Genomic DNA, 16,610 nt, shown 5'->3' with positions numbered 1-16,610 from the left:
ATGGGTTCGATCCCTAGTCCAGAACGACCCTTCATGCCGTAGGGCACTAAGCCCATGAGTCGCAACTATACCCATGAGCCACAACTACTGAAGCCTGTGGGGCCTAGAGTCCAAGCACCATGACAAACAGTAGCCCCTGCTCCCTGCAACTAGAGAAAGCCCATGCAGCAATGAAGACCTAGCGCAACCATAAATAAATAAATCTTAAAAAATAAAAAGAATCTGTAATATCTATCTATCCATCTATCTAATTCAAAGATCATTATCTTAATATTTTCATACACCAATAACCATGGACTTGCATGACAATGAGATGTCAATGTGGGTGCATCTATTGCCAAAAATATACGCTACATTCAGAGAGATAGCCTATACTAAGTGTAAGAACACGCACATGAGAAGAACCCTGAACCCCATGATCAAACAGACAGATCAACAGTCCCCATCAGCAATATAATATCTCCGTATAAGTTCTGCTCTTTCCAAACTAGGAAGAGGACAGAGCTGTTCTTTTTCCTTTTTTCTGCTTTAAAAAAATAAGAGGAATAAAAGATGACAAAACAGGCATGTGCCAGCTTCCCAATCCCTGCAGTCAGGTAAAAGTAAGAGGGTCCTTCCACCTTTTAGGGGCTTCCCAGGAAATGGCGACCCACTCCAGTATTTTTGCCTGGAGAATTTCATGGACAGAGGAGTCTGGTGGGCTATAGTCCATAGGGTCACAAAGAGTAGGACACAGCTGAGCATGCACTCATATCTGCCTTTTAAGTCCTTCTTTCCACTTCTCCTCTCCATTTTTATTATGGAACTCAGATTTTCTTACCCACCCAACTTCTAAAATAAATTACCCATGACTGCAGAAAGAGTCTGTAATTAGGGGTAAAATAAACAGGTTTCCCCATCCTATTCTGAACCTGTTGACAAGGTAAACTTGCCCAAAGTTCCAATCAGCCCAGGAATGACCCCAATTTTCCAGCGTCTGCCAAGAATTTTATCCATGACCTGCCCCTCTACCACCTTTACCCACGGGAAGACTGAACATTCATGTCACATCCTATTTTCTGGCATTCTTAAACACAGCTTCAACTCAACTCATCAAAATGTAAGAAAATGCTAATGAAAGCCATCTCCAATCTTGCCTTCTCACTGCATTTTAAAATGCTTATTCTCTGCAAATCTCATACACTTGCCTCGAAAAAGTGACCTGAAAACACTCTACATGGACTATATGAGTATTCGTGTTACTGAAGAAAATTATTATAATCTGTCAAACTGTTGCAACACATCTAAGTTTAAAAAGTGTACATAAGGTATACATTGTAATTTAGGGCACGTTTTCAATTAAATCTCTAATTCTAAATGAGAATTAGACTAACTGGTAATTTCTCATATTATCAATGAAAAAGAAGAGGATTAATTACATTTAAAAATAGTATCTTTTAAAATAGTAAAGTTACATACTTTTAAGTATATACCAGACAAAAGCTCAAAACACAGGCGCAATAAAAAAAAAGTATATAATTTTATCAAAATTTTATCAAATTTAAAAACTGTCATTTTTTAAGGTTTACCACATCACTGAAAAATTAGCAGTGCTTCTAAAACACAGTGGAGCAATCATGTCACCTGTGCCATTTTAATATGCATCTTCTTACACAGAATGTAAAGTAACAGCCTCATTGTAATTTGAAAAGGTATACAAATATTTTATGCTTTTAGGTGAGGTTACTATAGTAGCCAAAGACATTATACTGACAGTAGCCCTCTTCTAATGTGAATTAAATTATCCATGATCTTTCTCCTGGGCAATAAGAAAACACAACCATAAAAAGTTTTTAGAGAGAAATCAGTTTTTTTTTCCCTGACTCCAAATTCCCTGATAACCCCAAATTTGACAGAAAATTTCAAATGAGTAATACTGAAAATGTAAATTAGTTATGTACTGGCATGAAAGAAATGAGCAAACAAATTACTACAGGACTCAATTAAAACATAGATAGAATGAAATAAAAGCATGAAATCTGGTTAAAAATCAAGCACAAATAAGAAAATACAAGTGGATTTTAAATTCTTATTTCCTTTTTGACTAAGCCTTTATTCTGACTAAAATTTTACCAATGGTCTCACAAAATGCTCTTACATTGGGATTCCTGAAATTCACCTATAGCCTTTAATATGTAAATGCCTAATGGATTTGCCATAAAACTTTCACACAAAAAGCAATGAAACATCCAAGATGTCTATCAGCCTGTCTTTCTTCATTTCTTTAAGCACAGAGCAGGTTAGTTAAGAATAATGCTCCACTCATTCTTAAAACTATGTAGGCTGCAGTTTTATTCTTTCTTCAAACAAAGTGGGCAATTTATCCCTATGTCTGCATAAATAAAGCAGCCTGTGACATCACTTAAACCATTGATAGTTTCAAAGTTGTAAGAGATTTTACTAAATCAGGGCAAAATACAAAAGAACAAGACCAAGCAAAACACGTCAATATTATAAACTTGTTAGTTACAATGCAAACTCACAAATGAACTGAGGTTAGTATTAGGAGACCACACAAATTACAATACCTGAGATTTAGTGCATTCCTTTGAGCCAAAATGAAATGAGTGCCATAGAGGAGGAAAGGAAAAGATGACATTATCAGACATGCTACAGTACATCTGCCAAAATGAAGATCATGTTAAATCAGGTTAAGAATGACCAAACAGCATTGACTACAGGTATGATGCCCTTATGTTCCTTAGCCATGCACCTGAAATGCACCTGCAACCATTAAGATCATTGGAGGTGTAGGACCATGCACCTTTTCAAAAAACTTTTCACCCTGGTTCCTACCCTAGTTCTTTCAAAAGGAGTATTTCTGCTCAGAATAAGTAAAGGTGACTTAGGGCTAATGAAGAATAATGATCTTCTTTACTTAATTCTTTATACCCTGAGGTACCAAAAATTCAAAACAAAATGTTGTTGTTGTTGTTGTTCATATGTTAAAATCTTGTACTTAGATAAAATAATAATATATGAATAAAAAACAATTTGCATGAAAAGATGGGATTCAATATTTTCAATTATGACTGTTGTTGCCCATCTGAACTCATTTAGGAAAATTAACACATGTAATATATATTAGTAAACTGGTGCCTGATCCATCATTAAGCAAGTTAAGTTTTTCACCATAGTACTAAATTTTCTGGCCTGTTGACCAGATAAAACATTTTTTTAAACCACTAAAAAAAATAAGTAATCTTGTTAAAAAGTACGCTTTTTTTTTTTTTTTTTAAACTCAGACTAAAAAAAAAAAAGTCATGTACAGGAGGTGAGTAAAGAATTCCATAAAGGGGGGAAATGCAGGGATAGGAGAAATAATTATAAAGTGACCCTCCCAAGTTAAGTGAGAGGAATATATAACTATAAAATCATACCAATCAGCCTTAAAACAAAATTTTTAGTAACTCACATTGCTGCTAAATATCTTAGCATAGAATATGATTTGGTAAAATAATTCCAAAGCAGAAAGAGTATTAACAGTATGAGTGGTCTGTACTATTAATGTGTATAACTATTTTTAATCCATATTTCCTTATTCCATGATACTATATCAACACTAAAAATACTACCTTCTTTTATAGACAATAGTAACAAAAAACCTTTCATAGGTTTAAAAAAAAAAGAAAATACTAAGTCTCTCCAAAAGGCAAACAAAGCTGGCTTTATGATGAGCAAAAGCAACCCTTTCCAAAGGAGCTCAATGAAATGATTCAACTATGAAATTCATGTTAAATTAAAATCGTGCATGGGCAGCAAGAGGAGTAGGCAGATAGCTGGTGGTCAATACTGCTTAAATATTCAAATACAAAGAGCTCTCAGAAACAGAACACATGAAGTGTGGGTATAAAATACATCACTTCAAGTTCCCAGAAAATTAAGTACATAATTTTACATCTATATACATTTTCCCATGTGTTTTACATTTATACTTATTTGCAAAAGAAAGAGGCTAGGTAAAAAAAAAAAAAAGAGAGAGAAATTATAAAATAGCTGCGAATTATTTACTTTTATTTTTCATATTTCCATTTTAAAATTAATTTCAAAAATGAGTACTCGTTTAATGGTATTATAAGTATAGATAAGCCATCTTTGACCTAATTATATGTGTAAGAATCCAAGCTACTTTTTTCCTTGAAAATAGAAATCCTTAAATATATTTGCCACAATTTTGTATGGGCCCCCAGAGGACATGGACACAGTGCACCCAAGCAGAGAGAGAGGAGTCAGAAACACAGTCTCCCACACTGACTAAGCTGGGGTCTTGTATAAATCGCTCATTATCTTTGCCTCGGTTTCCTCAAACATAAAAAGTAGCTTATTAACCTAACGTATAAAATAAATGACAACTAAGTGGGTGAAACCACTGAAAAGAACCTCTGAACCTATTAGAAATGCTTCAGATCATCTTTACACTGGAATTTAAAGAAGCAACCTTTCAAATTAAGCTCTCAGGTCACCATATTAAACAAATTAAACAATTTAAACAAACAAAAAAATTCTCAGATAATATTCATACAATGGTATGAAAAGCTACGAGAATAAGCAAATTTTGGCTAACTTTTGAATAAAAAAAATAGGTATGATACTAGTCATTGGGAATGGGGAGGGAGATGACAAAATTTTACATTAAGGTAAGAAAAAGTATCCCAGTTACAATTGTACATGCTGATCACAAAGCTAATCCTGAGAGCATTTTAAGAAATTAAAAGGCTAAACAACATCTTTTGATAACTTATTTCAAGGTTCCTTTAACTAGTCATATTATGTGTGTTTCCAGAAAAATCTGCACTTTGGACAAGTAATACCACAGAAAGGAATTAATGGTCAAAAATAGAAATTTTACATCTTTTCACAAAACTCCCGGCAAAAAATTATAAAGATAAATACAATTATTATACTTATATAACTTACCGTATGATAGCCTCTAGGCAAAGGTGGTTTGCCCACAGGATAAGGATCCACAGTGTCAATAATAGTTTGTCTTTCCCCTTTCTGGTTGATTTTCCTAAATCTCCTTCGAGACTGTCGATGAGAAGCTTGACGCTGAAAATATTCTTCATTTTCATCCATATAGTCTACCTGAAATAAAATCCCCCAAAATTTCATTTCCTCAAACACCACATTCCATATTAAGATTAGACGCAGAATAAAACTTACGGGTAGTCCACATTCATTCATTGTGCAAAGACATTTGCAGACAAACTATTTCCACAGACTTCAACTGCTTTTGAGCTTCTCTGGAACTAATTGCTTTTGAGTAACTTGTCTTTATAAGAGAGGCATTTTCAGTTCCACTTAGGACAATATGGTTAACTCCTGAATTTCCTGTAGTTTCAAAGGGTAGGATATTTTCAGCAGTCTCGGACCTGATTTATTAGTGAAAGATCTCACAGGATACATCACCACGTATTATGAAAGCAACAGCTCCATTGTCTTAACTAAAGCACAAAAACTCTGATGGAGTAAATCTAGTTTTTGCCTTTTAAAAAAAAAAAAAAAACCAAATCCCTAATGACTCAGACACGACTACTAGCAAAATGACTTTGGTAGATTACTTACGGGTTTTTCTTCCTACTTTCATTCTATGGATTCAGTTTCTTCTTTTTATAAATAGCATTATTTTCAAAAAACAATTTCCTCATTTTAAACATTTAGAAAGTGATGAATGGACTAACAGAGAAGAAAAGTCACATTTGGCTAATCCTCATCATGCTTACATAAGGAAAATGGGATTGCTCACAGAAAGAAGTATATTTAGATTCTCATATGGTTCTCACATTGGCAAACTTAGTAGTTGGTATATGGACAAGTACAAAATCCTCAAGGAATTCTACAGATCAAAAATCCTTCAGATAAACACAAAATAGCAGTAACAGAGACCAGATTCTTGAAGAAATATCTAAAATACTTTTTAAGACCCATGGCGGGAAAGTCTAACATATCTGCCTACACTCTTACAATCCTAAATCTTTTCTCACCACCATGCCACATTTTTACTTGACAGTAAATTTTGTGAAACTTCACCAAAAGTTTCCACTGGCTTTGTGAGGAAGTTCCCATCTCTCTTTGTGATGGAGGAGGAATTCCTCTCTTCCATCATGGGGGAAAAACCTCTCTCTCATATGAAAACAGATGTATTTACCAAATACTTTATTAAATGTGAATAAAAAATTCCCATCATCATCTATTTTAGGACATCATTTATTGACAAAGTTTACCCTCCCAGATGGGTGCTGGATGGGAAACATAATGCACTTCAAATCAACTGAAGTCTCTAGTGAGTGCTCTCTCCAATTTTATTTTTGTGGCTGATTTTTTGAAGGAGTGCATATTGTCCTATCTTTAAATCATGTTTATATATTAAGACTGTGACAAACTTTTTTTTAAAAAAAAAGCATCAATAAAAATAATTATGTTGCTAATATCTCTTTTAACATTATCTTTTTTGCATGTATCTTACCTCAGCATATTTTTTAAAAATCAGTTAAAAAGAGAGATTAAAAATCTCAACAGAATGTTTAACCAGCATAAAATTCCCCCAAATTTCTTTCAATTAGTTAAAGGAAATGAAGTGATTTCCTTATATTAATTGTTGCCTGAATATGTATCACTGTGACTCATTTAAAGTATCTCATTCCAGTCAATATTTGAAGATCTAAAACCCTACACTTTCTCCCCAAGTTTCAATTAAATGGCATTTTCACAGATTTATAAAGTTCAAGCACCAAATACTTAGGTGCTTGCCCTCCTTTAAATTTTCTTTTTCACTTAACTGAATCCCATAAATAATTATAATGATTATATGAACTCAAACACAAAAGTTATGAAATATATCTAAAGTTATACAATATATAATACACCATTATATACAGTTTGTGAAAATGCTTTTATTTCATAACTTTTTTCAGGGGGAAAAAGTCTTCACAGAAGTTTTCTTACCACAATCATTTCAGAAGGCTCTAACACAATGCATTCACAGCCACGCCTAAAGCTTCCTGCAGAACGCTTGCCAAAACTAGAAAGAAAAAAAAGATTTAAGAAATACAAATTGTGAATTTAGGCTAACCCTTCAGATGAATAAAAATAAGAAACAAAACAACTACAAAAAAAAATGCACATTGAAGAAAGAGAAACTATCTCAAACCATTATTTAAACAGAATGACAAGGAACCATTCAAATTTTTAAATCTCAGACATATTTTTCTGTAAAATTACAAAATAGTCTTTTTGAATTCATAATGTAAGTACTGAAGAATTGCTGTGAATGTGTTTTGTGTTAGTTGTTTTAGTTCACTCCCAGTTAAATGAAGATTTAGAATATCCTAACAGGGGTGGGACTACTGAGGACCTGCTAGTTATCTAGCCATGTAATAACCAAGGAAAAAGACTGGGTGCCAAGGGAATTTTACAAAGTTAAGGATTGTGGCCTCTATTTCCTTATACACAGTTTCTAGCTGTTTATCATTTCAAAGATGAAGCAATGTAGGAAGGCAAGAGTTCCTAAATAATTGGAGTTGAGACCACTTATCAACTCTATAAAAGTAAGCTTTCCAAATAAAAAGTATAACAACAGCAAATACAGAGAAACAGGAGACATAAGTCGTTGCAGCCTACACTAGTATGATTTTTATCAAAAGTAGTTAGAACACATTTCAATTTTATATACTAGAGTTACTAAGAACTTATAAAAAGAATCTTACAAAGTGAATCTCAAATAAAAAGCTGACACACAGAAATAAGCAAAAGGGGCGTGGGGGAACAAACCTGATCTAATTCCAAAAACGGGATCCTAAGGAAAACTACAAGTATGTATATATTCACACAGTCTATGAAACAAGTAGTATTAACAATTAAATAGAGAAGGAACTGGCAACCCAGTCCAGTATCCTGGCTTGGAAAATCTCATGTACTCCACTAGGAGTCTAGTGGGCTCCAGTGCATGGAGTCATGAAAGAGCTGGACACAACTCAGCAACTAAACAACAACAGGCGTGGGAACTGGATCAGTGGCAAACCATGACAACATACAAAGTATAAAATGCATATAATTCTCTCCTATAACTTAACTTGCTTAGGTTAAACATTTCTTTCACTTAAAAATGTATTTTTCTAAATTTTCATATCTACTTATTCTAAAATCAGCTTGCTGCTGCTGCTGCTAAGTCGCTTTAGTCGTGTCTGACTCTGTGCGACCCCACAGACGGCAGCCCACCAGGCTCCCCCATCCCTGGGATTCTCCAGGCAAGAACACTGGAGTGGGTTGCCATTTCCTTCTCCAATGCAAGAAAGTGAAAACTGAAAGTGAAGTCGCTCAGTCGTGTCTGACTCTTTGTGACCCTATGGACTGCAGCCTACCAGGCTCCACCATCCATGGGATTTTCCAGGCAAGAGTACTAGAGTGGTAAGGAACAGGTATTCAACTCAGGAGTTTCAATTACAAAGTGACTTGAGTGGACATGCACTCTTAAAAGCCCTTTTTCTCCTGAAAACTGTACTAGTGACCTCAGACAGGGTACCTTGCCTTATCTATGGAAATATCTACCTAACACTAGAGCAGATTCATTCTCTCTGACATAGATATATGCCAACTAGAGCCACAAGGAGTTCTAAGTAGTCATGACTTGTTCTGCTAACATACCACCTACCCCTGCCCATTCACTATTTCAAAAATTCTCTCTTCCTTCTAGTCAACAGTTTACTAACTTTAATTCTGGGGGGCAGGGGAGGAGAATGTGCAGTGAGGCATGTGGGATCTTAGCTCCCAATGATGAGGGATCAAACCTGTGCCCCCAGCAGTGGAAGCACAGAATTTTAACCACTGGACTGCCAGGGAAGTCACAGTAACCATGTTTAATAATCTACCTTGGAGAAAAATATGAGAAAACAACTCTACCAAAAAATTATTTTATCGAGCATTTTCCCCCCAAGTAAATTAGGTATTTGAGTGACTCCTATGAAAATTTCCATAGGAAATTCATAACTTTCTGGTGTCGTGGTAGTACAGAATGTTTCACATATTAGAACACAACTTGGGTTAGGGAAAATAGTTATGTTTGGGCTTTCCAGGTGGAGCTAGTGGTAAAGAACAGGCCTGCCAATGCAGGAGACTTAAGAGACACGGATTCGATCCCTGTGTAGGGAAGACCCCCTAGAGGAGGGCATGGCTACCCACTCCCGTATTCCTGCCTGGAGAATCCCATGGACAGAGGAGCCTGGCAGGCTACAGTCCACGGGGTTGCACAGAGTCAGAGACAACTAAAGTGGCTAAGCTCGCTTGCTCGCTCGAGGAAGAAAACAGCTAAGTCAACATTCTCACTCTATCAGCTTGTGACCTCCAGCAAACCAGCTAGACTACCCTCACAGTCTAAACTACACTCATTTCTAAGGTTATCAGTCAGACTAGGCCATCACTTAAGTCATTTCCTGCTCCAAATTCTGTTTCTATGGAAATCAAAGAGTCATACTTAGCGTATCTGAAAAACCCTTTTAAAATATTCACACATACACATTCTTATAAGCATACAAATATTAAAGTGCTTTTTTTAAGCTGAAAAAATAGGAAAACTATAACTATTTTATCCTTTGTCATGCTATTTCACATGTAATTAAAATGACCTAAAATCGTAAATATTCTTCTTAGTTTAACAATTAAATACCACTAAAATTACAGAAAATCCTCAAAACACACAAAAATTTGCTTCTAGCTTTTGAAACTACTTACTTCCAATTTAATTTTTTTACAATGATGCTTATAATTTAATGATATACTACAAATTAAGAAATAATCTCAATGTGTTAGCAAAATATGTAGTAGGTTTCAAGCCATCATTGCCTGTGGGTAAAAACATATGTTGCATGCTTAAAGTTTATTAGTAAATAAAACAACATTAAAATCCAAAGAAATTCATATGACTGTAAGCTTTTTTCCTATTTTATTAAATTATAGAACTAGACAAGCGTCACAAAAGTAATGATAGAGTGGTTTTCTTTTTTTAAAATTTCATATAGTAAAAACAACAACAACAACAACAACAACCAAATGTATGTAATCCATACAATGTTCATATGACTAAATAAAAAATAAAAACTTAGAACTGGGCTTTCCTGGAGGCTTAGTGGTAAAGAATCTGCCTGCCAAAGCAGGATCCCTGATCAGGAAGATCCCACGTGCCATGGAGTATCTCAGTACACCCATGCGCCACCACTATGGAACCTGTGCTCTAGAGCTCGGGAGCCACAGCTGCTGAGCCCATGTGCTGCAGCTACTGAAGCCCGCATGCCCTAGAGCCCACGCTCTGCAAGAAGAGAAGCCGCCGCAATGAGAAGCCCGCACATGCACCCACAGAGTGCCCCCACTCTCTGCAACCAGAGAAAGTCTAAGCAGCAACAAAGACCCAGTGCAGCCAAAAATATAAATTATTTTTTTAACTGCTAGAACTGAGTTGCTTATAAATTTTAGCAAAAAAAAAGTAGTAACATTCGTATGAATCAACTACATGGTATTTATTTTATGGTATTTCTTACACCACCAACTCCCTACTTCAGAATTAAGGCTGTTAATCCTCTTACCAATCAGCTACTAGTTCAACAGAACTTTATGGCTGAGGTGACATTCACATATTTAGTTGCACTATTACTTCAGAATTAAGGCTATTAATCCTCTTACCAATTAGCTACTAGTTCAACAGAACTTTATGGCTGAGGTGACATTCACATATTTAGTTGCACTAACACTATTACTTCGGGGAAGGCAATGGCACCCCACTACAGTACTCTTGCCTGGAAAATCCCATGGGCGGAGTAGCATGGTAGGCTGCAGTCCATGGGGTCACGAAGAGTCAGACACGACTGAGCGACTTCACTTTCAGTTTTCACTTCCATGCTTTGGAGAAGGAAATGGCAACCCACTCCAGTGTTCTTGCCTGGAGAATCCCAGGGACGAGGGAGCCTGGTGGGCTGTCTATGGGGTCGCACAGAGTCAGACACGACTGAAGTGACTTAGCAGCAGCAGCAACACTATTACTTTAGGGATGAAAAGTCTGCATCCCCTAAAATGTGCTACCAAAAAAAACACATTTCTACACCTTTTACAAAGTGAGCTGTGCTAAAACCTAACGAAACTCTTTTGGAGCCACAAAAGACTCAAGTTCTACTGACTGTCACAAAGATGTAAACCATAGGAGAAATAATAGACTCCCGTCAGATTAATTCTTTGACTACATTGAGGGGGAAAAGGCAAATACACAGAGAACACACTCTACCAAGGGAGAATAAATTATATCACTTATCCAAAAATTTATTGTTTCAAACACAGTCAAGAACCCAAAAGGAAAGAGTGGCCTCAAAACAGACAAAGCTTAGGGAATTCCCTGGTTGTCCAGTGGTTAAGACTCTGGGCTTTCATTACTGAGGGTGCAGGTTAGGTCCCTGGTTGGAGAGCTACAATCCCACAAGCTGACTAATGTAGCAAAAAACAAAACAAAACAAAACAGGGAGAGAGAGAGACAGGTATAGTTCATGAATTCATTCACTGGGCTAATGCAAGGCCTTTTGGCTCCACTGCAGAGAACAGTTACTCTTGGCTTACAATCCAGAAGCTATAAGGTAGGAATGAAATATGTCAGCTACAAACCATTAAGCCACAAAATACTTCTGCTTCTATTATCTGATTCTTTGACTCAAAAAAATATATGAACAAAAGAAAGTAAGCACCATTATTTACTAAGGTTTGATCAAGTTTTATATAAATAAACTTTTAAAAATATGATACTGGAAAACTTAAGTATAGAGATTTTTAAAAAAGGCGGGGGCGGGGAACGGTGAATTCCCTGGTGGTCCAGTGGTTGGGACTCTTGTGTTTTCCAGGCCCTGGTTTGATCCCTGTCAAGGAACTAAGATCCTGCAAGCCACATGGCACAGCCAAAAAAAGAAAAAAGAAAACCAGATAGAGACATATAGGAGACACTAAGATAGATTCATTTAAATATTTAGATGATTTAGTAGAAAGAACTGGATAGAATCTTCAGGTTTACAAATGACACAGACATTTAGATAGTACAGCACAAAAACAAAGCTAGTAAGAATAAAGTGCAAGACATTTTTATAAAGTTTTATGTGCATGTAATACAGCAGCAAGGACCCAATCTGCACAAGGAAATACTGTCTGTGGAAAGTGATCAAATATATGTAAGACCAAACAACAAAGGGTTCTCAGGTTTCAGTTAGAAGTCAAATGAAAGCTAGAAGTCTTTCAAGTCATTAGCACAGCAAACTGCATACATAATACATAACAAATAGTAAACGAAGATACACCTCAAAAGGAAAGACAAACTAGGAAAAATAAAACCTGAAAATTACCATACATACCATCATAGAAAACCACATACATCTACAATAGAGCACTGGGCTATCTAAGGGGAAAACCACAGAGCTGAAAAGTTTCCAGTGAAAAATTTAAGGACAACCAAAGGGATTCCTGTAAAGCCAGAGACATAAATTAAAAGAATATTTCATTCAGTCTTATTAACAGCAGCTGAAAGTTGGTATTATTTAGATTGCTAAAATCATGACTTAAGGAAATTTAGAAATGATACAGATTAAATAAGAACTTGGTTAATTTTAAAAGTACAGCTATAATCCCTGGCTTCCCTGGTGGCTCAAATGGCAAAGAATCATCCTGCAATGTGGGAGACTTGGGTTCAATCCCTGGGTTGGGAAGATCCCCTGGAGAATGGAACGGCTACCAACTCCAGTATTCTTGCCTGGAGAATTCCATGGATAGAGGAGCCTGGTGGGCTACAGTCCATGGGTGTCACAGAGTCAGACACAACTGAGTGACTTGCACTTCACTTCACAATCTCTGAGGGCTTTAAGGAAAGTCAGAAACAGAAAGACTGTTCCAAAGTCATTTGACTAAATTCTCCTCCACATGTTCCTTGGTGTGACTGTCAGAAATGAAGTTACTCCTATCAACTGCAATCTTTTTTGTTTTTAAGTCTTATAATTAAGGCTTTCTTAAATGAACAATGCAAAGAAACAGAGGAAAACAATAGAATGAGAAGCAATAGCTTCAAAAAAATTGGAGATACCAAAGTAACATTTCTTGCAAGGATGGGCTCCATAAGGGGCAAAAATGACCTAACAGAAGAAGAGATTAAAAAGAGGTGGCACAAATACACAAAAGAGCTATACTAAAAAGGTCTAAATGAGCCAGATAACCACAATAATGTGGTCACTCAACTAGAGTCAGACATCCTGGAGTGTGAAGTCAAGTGGGCCTTAGGAAGCATTACTATGAACACAGCTAGTGGAGGTGATGAACTTCCAACTGAGCTATTTCAAATCCTAAAAGATGGTGCTGTTATAGTGCTGTACTTAATATGCCAGCAAATTTGGAAAACAGGCATGGCCACAGGCCTGAAAAAGGTCAGTTTTCATTCCAATCCCAAAGAAGGGCAATGCCAAAGAATGTTCAAACTACCATACAGTTGCGCTCATTTCACGTTAGCATGGTTAGGCTCAAAATCCTTCGAGTTATACTTCAATAGTACATGAACCAACAACTTCCAGATGTACAAACTGGGTTTAGAAAAAGCAGAGGAACCAGAGATCAAATTGCCAACATTCGTTGGATAATGGAGAAAAAAAGGGAATTCCAGAAAAAAACATGTACATCCGCTTCACTGACTACACTAAAGCCTTTGACAGTGTGGAAAATTCTTAAAGAGACAGGAGTACCAGACCACCTTACCTGTCTCCTGAAGAACCTGTATGCAGGTCAAGAAGCAACAGCTAAAACCAGACATGGAACAGTGGACCGATTCAAAATTGGGAAACGAATACAACAAGGCTGTATAATGTCATCCAGCTTATTTAACTTACATGAGGAATCCATCGTGTGAAATGCCAGGCTGGATGACTCACAAGCTAGAATCAAGATTGCCAGGGGAAATATCAACTACCTCAGATATGCAGATGATACCACCCTAGCGACAGAAAGTGAAGAGGAACTAAGACATAGTAAGCCCTTACTGACTTGGAATCAGTTAGCTGTGTGATCTTGGGCAAGTCACTTCATCTCTCCGGGCATTTGGATAAGTACATTAAATAATAATGAAGAGTGAAAAAGCTGCCTTGAAACTCAACATTCAAAACACTAAGAACATGGCATCTGGTACCATCCCTTCATGGCAAACAGAAGGAGGAAAAGTGGGAACAGAGACAGATTTTATTTTCCTGGGCTCCAAAACCACTACAGACAGTGACTGCAGCCATGAAATTAAAAGACACTTGCTCCTTGGAAGCAAAGCTATGACAAACCTAGACAGCACATTAAAAAGCAGAGACATCACTTTGCTGACAAAAGTCTGTATAGTTAAAGCTATGGATTTTCCAGTAGTCATGTACAGGCGTGAGAGTTGGACCATAAAGAAGACTGAGCACCGAAGAACTGATGCTTTCAAAATGTGGTACTGGAGAAGACTCTTGAAAGTCCCTTGGACTGCAAGGAGATCAAACCAGTCAATCCTAAAGGAAATCAACCCTGAATATTCATTGGAAGGATTCATGCTGAAGCTCCAATACTTTGGCCATCTGATGCAAAGAGCCAACTCATTAGAAAAGAGACTGATGCTGGGAAAGACTGAAGGCAAAAGATGGAGGCAATGGAGGATGAGATGGTTAGATATCTTTACCAATTCAACGGACATGACTTTGAGAAAACTCTGGGAGATAGTGGAGGACAGAGGAGCCTGGTATGCTGCAGTCTATGGGGTTGCAAAGAGTTGGACATGACTTAGGAACTGAACAACAAAGAGACTACACAAAGTGGCCTACAAATTCAATGGAATCCCCATCAAAATCCTCCCCAAAATATTTTTTTTTGCAGAAATGGAAAAAGCAATCTTTACATTCATACAAAAATGCAAGAGGCCCTAATTAGCCAAAACAATCTTGAAAAGCAACAAAGTCAGAGAAAGTATGCTTTTGATTTCAAAACTTACTACAAAGCTGCAAACTACTGGCTTAAGTAGTACACTGAAACAATGAACCTGGACCCCTACAACTCATGACATACAAAATTAAACTAAAAATGGAACACTGACTAAGTAAGAATGCCAAAAATGATAAAACTCTAAGGGGGGAAAAAAAAAGGATGAGTCTTCATTACCTTGGATTTGACAATGGACTCAGATATGATATCAAAAGCATCAGCAGCAAAAGGAAAATTAAATAAATTGAACTTCATCAACATTAAAAACTTTGGTGCAAAGGACATTATCAAGAAATGAATAAGACAATCTACAAAATAGGAGAAGATATTTGTAAAGCATATATCTGAGAAGGGTTTAAGATCCAGAGTACATAATTCCTACAACTCAACAACAAAAAGACAACCCAATTAAAAAATAGGCAAAGGACTTGAATAGACTTTTCTCCAAATGGCTGACAAGCACATGAAAAGTTGCTCAACATCCTTGGTTATTAGAAAAAAGTAAATCAAAAACACAAGGAGCTACTCACCAAGTTGTCCACTCTCCCTCCCCGACTGTAGTGTACTACAGCTTAATAAATCTTGGCTATGCTTTCTACAGAAAAATAAATAAAAACACAAAACAGGCTTCCCTGGTGGTCTAGCAGTTAAGAATACACCTACTAATGCAGGGGACACAGGATCAATCCCTGATCTGGGAAGATTCAACATGCCTCGAGCAACAAAGCTCCTGAAGCCCATGTGCCTAGAGCCCATGCTCAGCAACAGGAGAAATCACTGCATTGAGAAGCCGGACACCCAAACAAAGAGCAGCTCCCACTTGCAGCAACTAGACAAAGCCCCAGCACAGCAACAAAGACTCCGACAGCCAAAACTAAACAAATCTTAAACATACACACACACCACACACAAAACAAAAACTCACAATGAGATACCATTTCACATCTGATACTGCATGTGAATGAGATACTAGAATGGCTATAATAGTAATTTTTTTTTTAAATAGCAAGTGTTGAAGAGAAACTGGAACCTTTGTGGAAATGTAAAATGGTGCCACAACTGTGAAAAAGAGTTTGGGAGTTCCTCCAAAAGTTACACACAGAATTAACAGAAGACCCAGCAATTCCACTCCTGGATAAACATCCAAAAATATTAAAAATACGGACCCAAACATTTGTACACCAGTTTTCACTGCAGCACTCTTTGCAATAACAAAAGGTGAAAAACGCCACAAATGTCCATCAACAGATGAGTGGATAAACAGATGTGATATATACAGACAATGGAATATTATCCAGCTATAAAAAGGATTAAAGAGCTCATAAGTGTTACAACATGGATAAGACTTGAAAGCATTATGCTAAGTGCCACACCCAGTCACAAAATGACAAATATTGTATAAGAGCCCACCTACATGAGATATCTAGAATAGGCAAATTCATAAAGACAGAAAGTAAAGGAGGTTTCCAGGTGTTAGGGGAATGCCTAACAGTTACAAAGTTTCTGTTTGGAGCTATGGAACATAAGTTTTGGAGACAAGTAGTGGTAATTAATTGCACAATAGTGTGATTGTA

The 16,610-nt window shown here is 36.6% G+C and overlaps 1 protein-coding gene across 3 annotated transcripts in view; it reads right to left on the bottom strand.

Annotated features, from left to right (window-relative positions):
* RAPGEF2 (Rap guanine nucleotide exchange factor 2) overlaps positions 1-16,610 on the bottom strand; it is a 262,810-nt gene that overhangs the window by 115,958 nt on the left and 130,242 nt on the right. For 2 of the 3 annotated variants that reach the window (XM_018061491.1, XM_018061493.1), the window contains 3 exons: positions 6,985-7,060; positions 4,957-5,124; positions 2,568-2,585 (listed from right to left, as the gene is read on the bottom strand). In XM_018061491.1, coding sequence (XP_017916980.1) covers positions 2,568-2,585; positions 4,957-5,124; positions 6,985-7,060 — 262 coding nt within the window. The remainder of the gene's footprint in view (positions 1-2,567; positions 2,586-4,956; positions 5,125-6,984; positions 7,061-16,610) is intronic. The other variant, XM_018061492.1, reaches the window with a different exon arrangement.

The sequence above is a fragment of the Capra hircus genome, chromosome 17 (assembly GCF_001704415.2).
Source record: "Capra hircus breed San Clemente chromosome 17, ASM170441v1, whole genome shotgun sequence".
Classification (NCBI taxonomy): Eukaryota; Metazoa; Chordata; class Mammalia; order Artiodactyla; family Bovidae; genus Capra; species Capra hircus.
The sequence above is the reverse complement of the archived record's forward strand: the minus strand, read 5'-3'. Positions and strand labels throughout refer to the sequence as shown.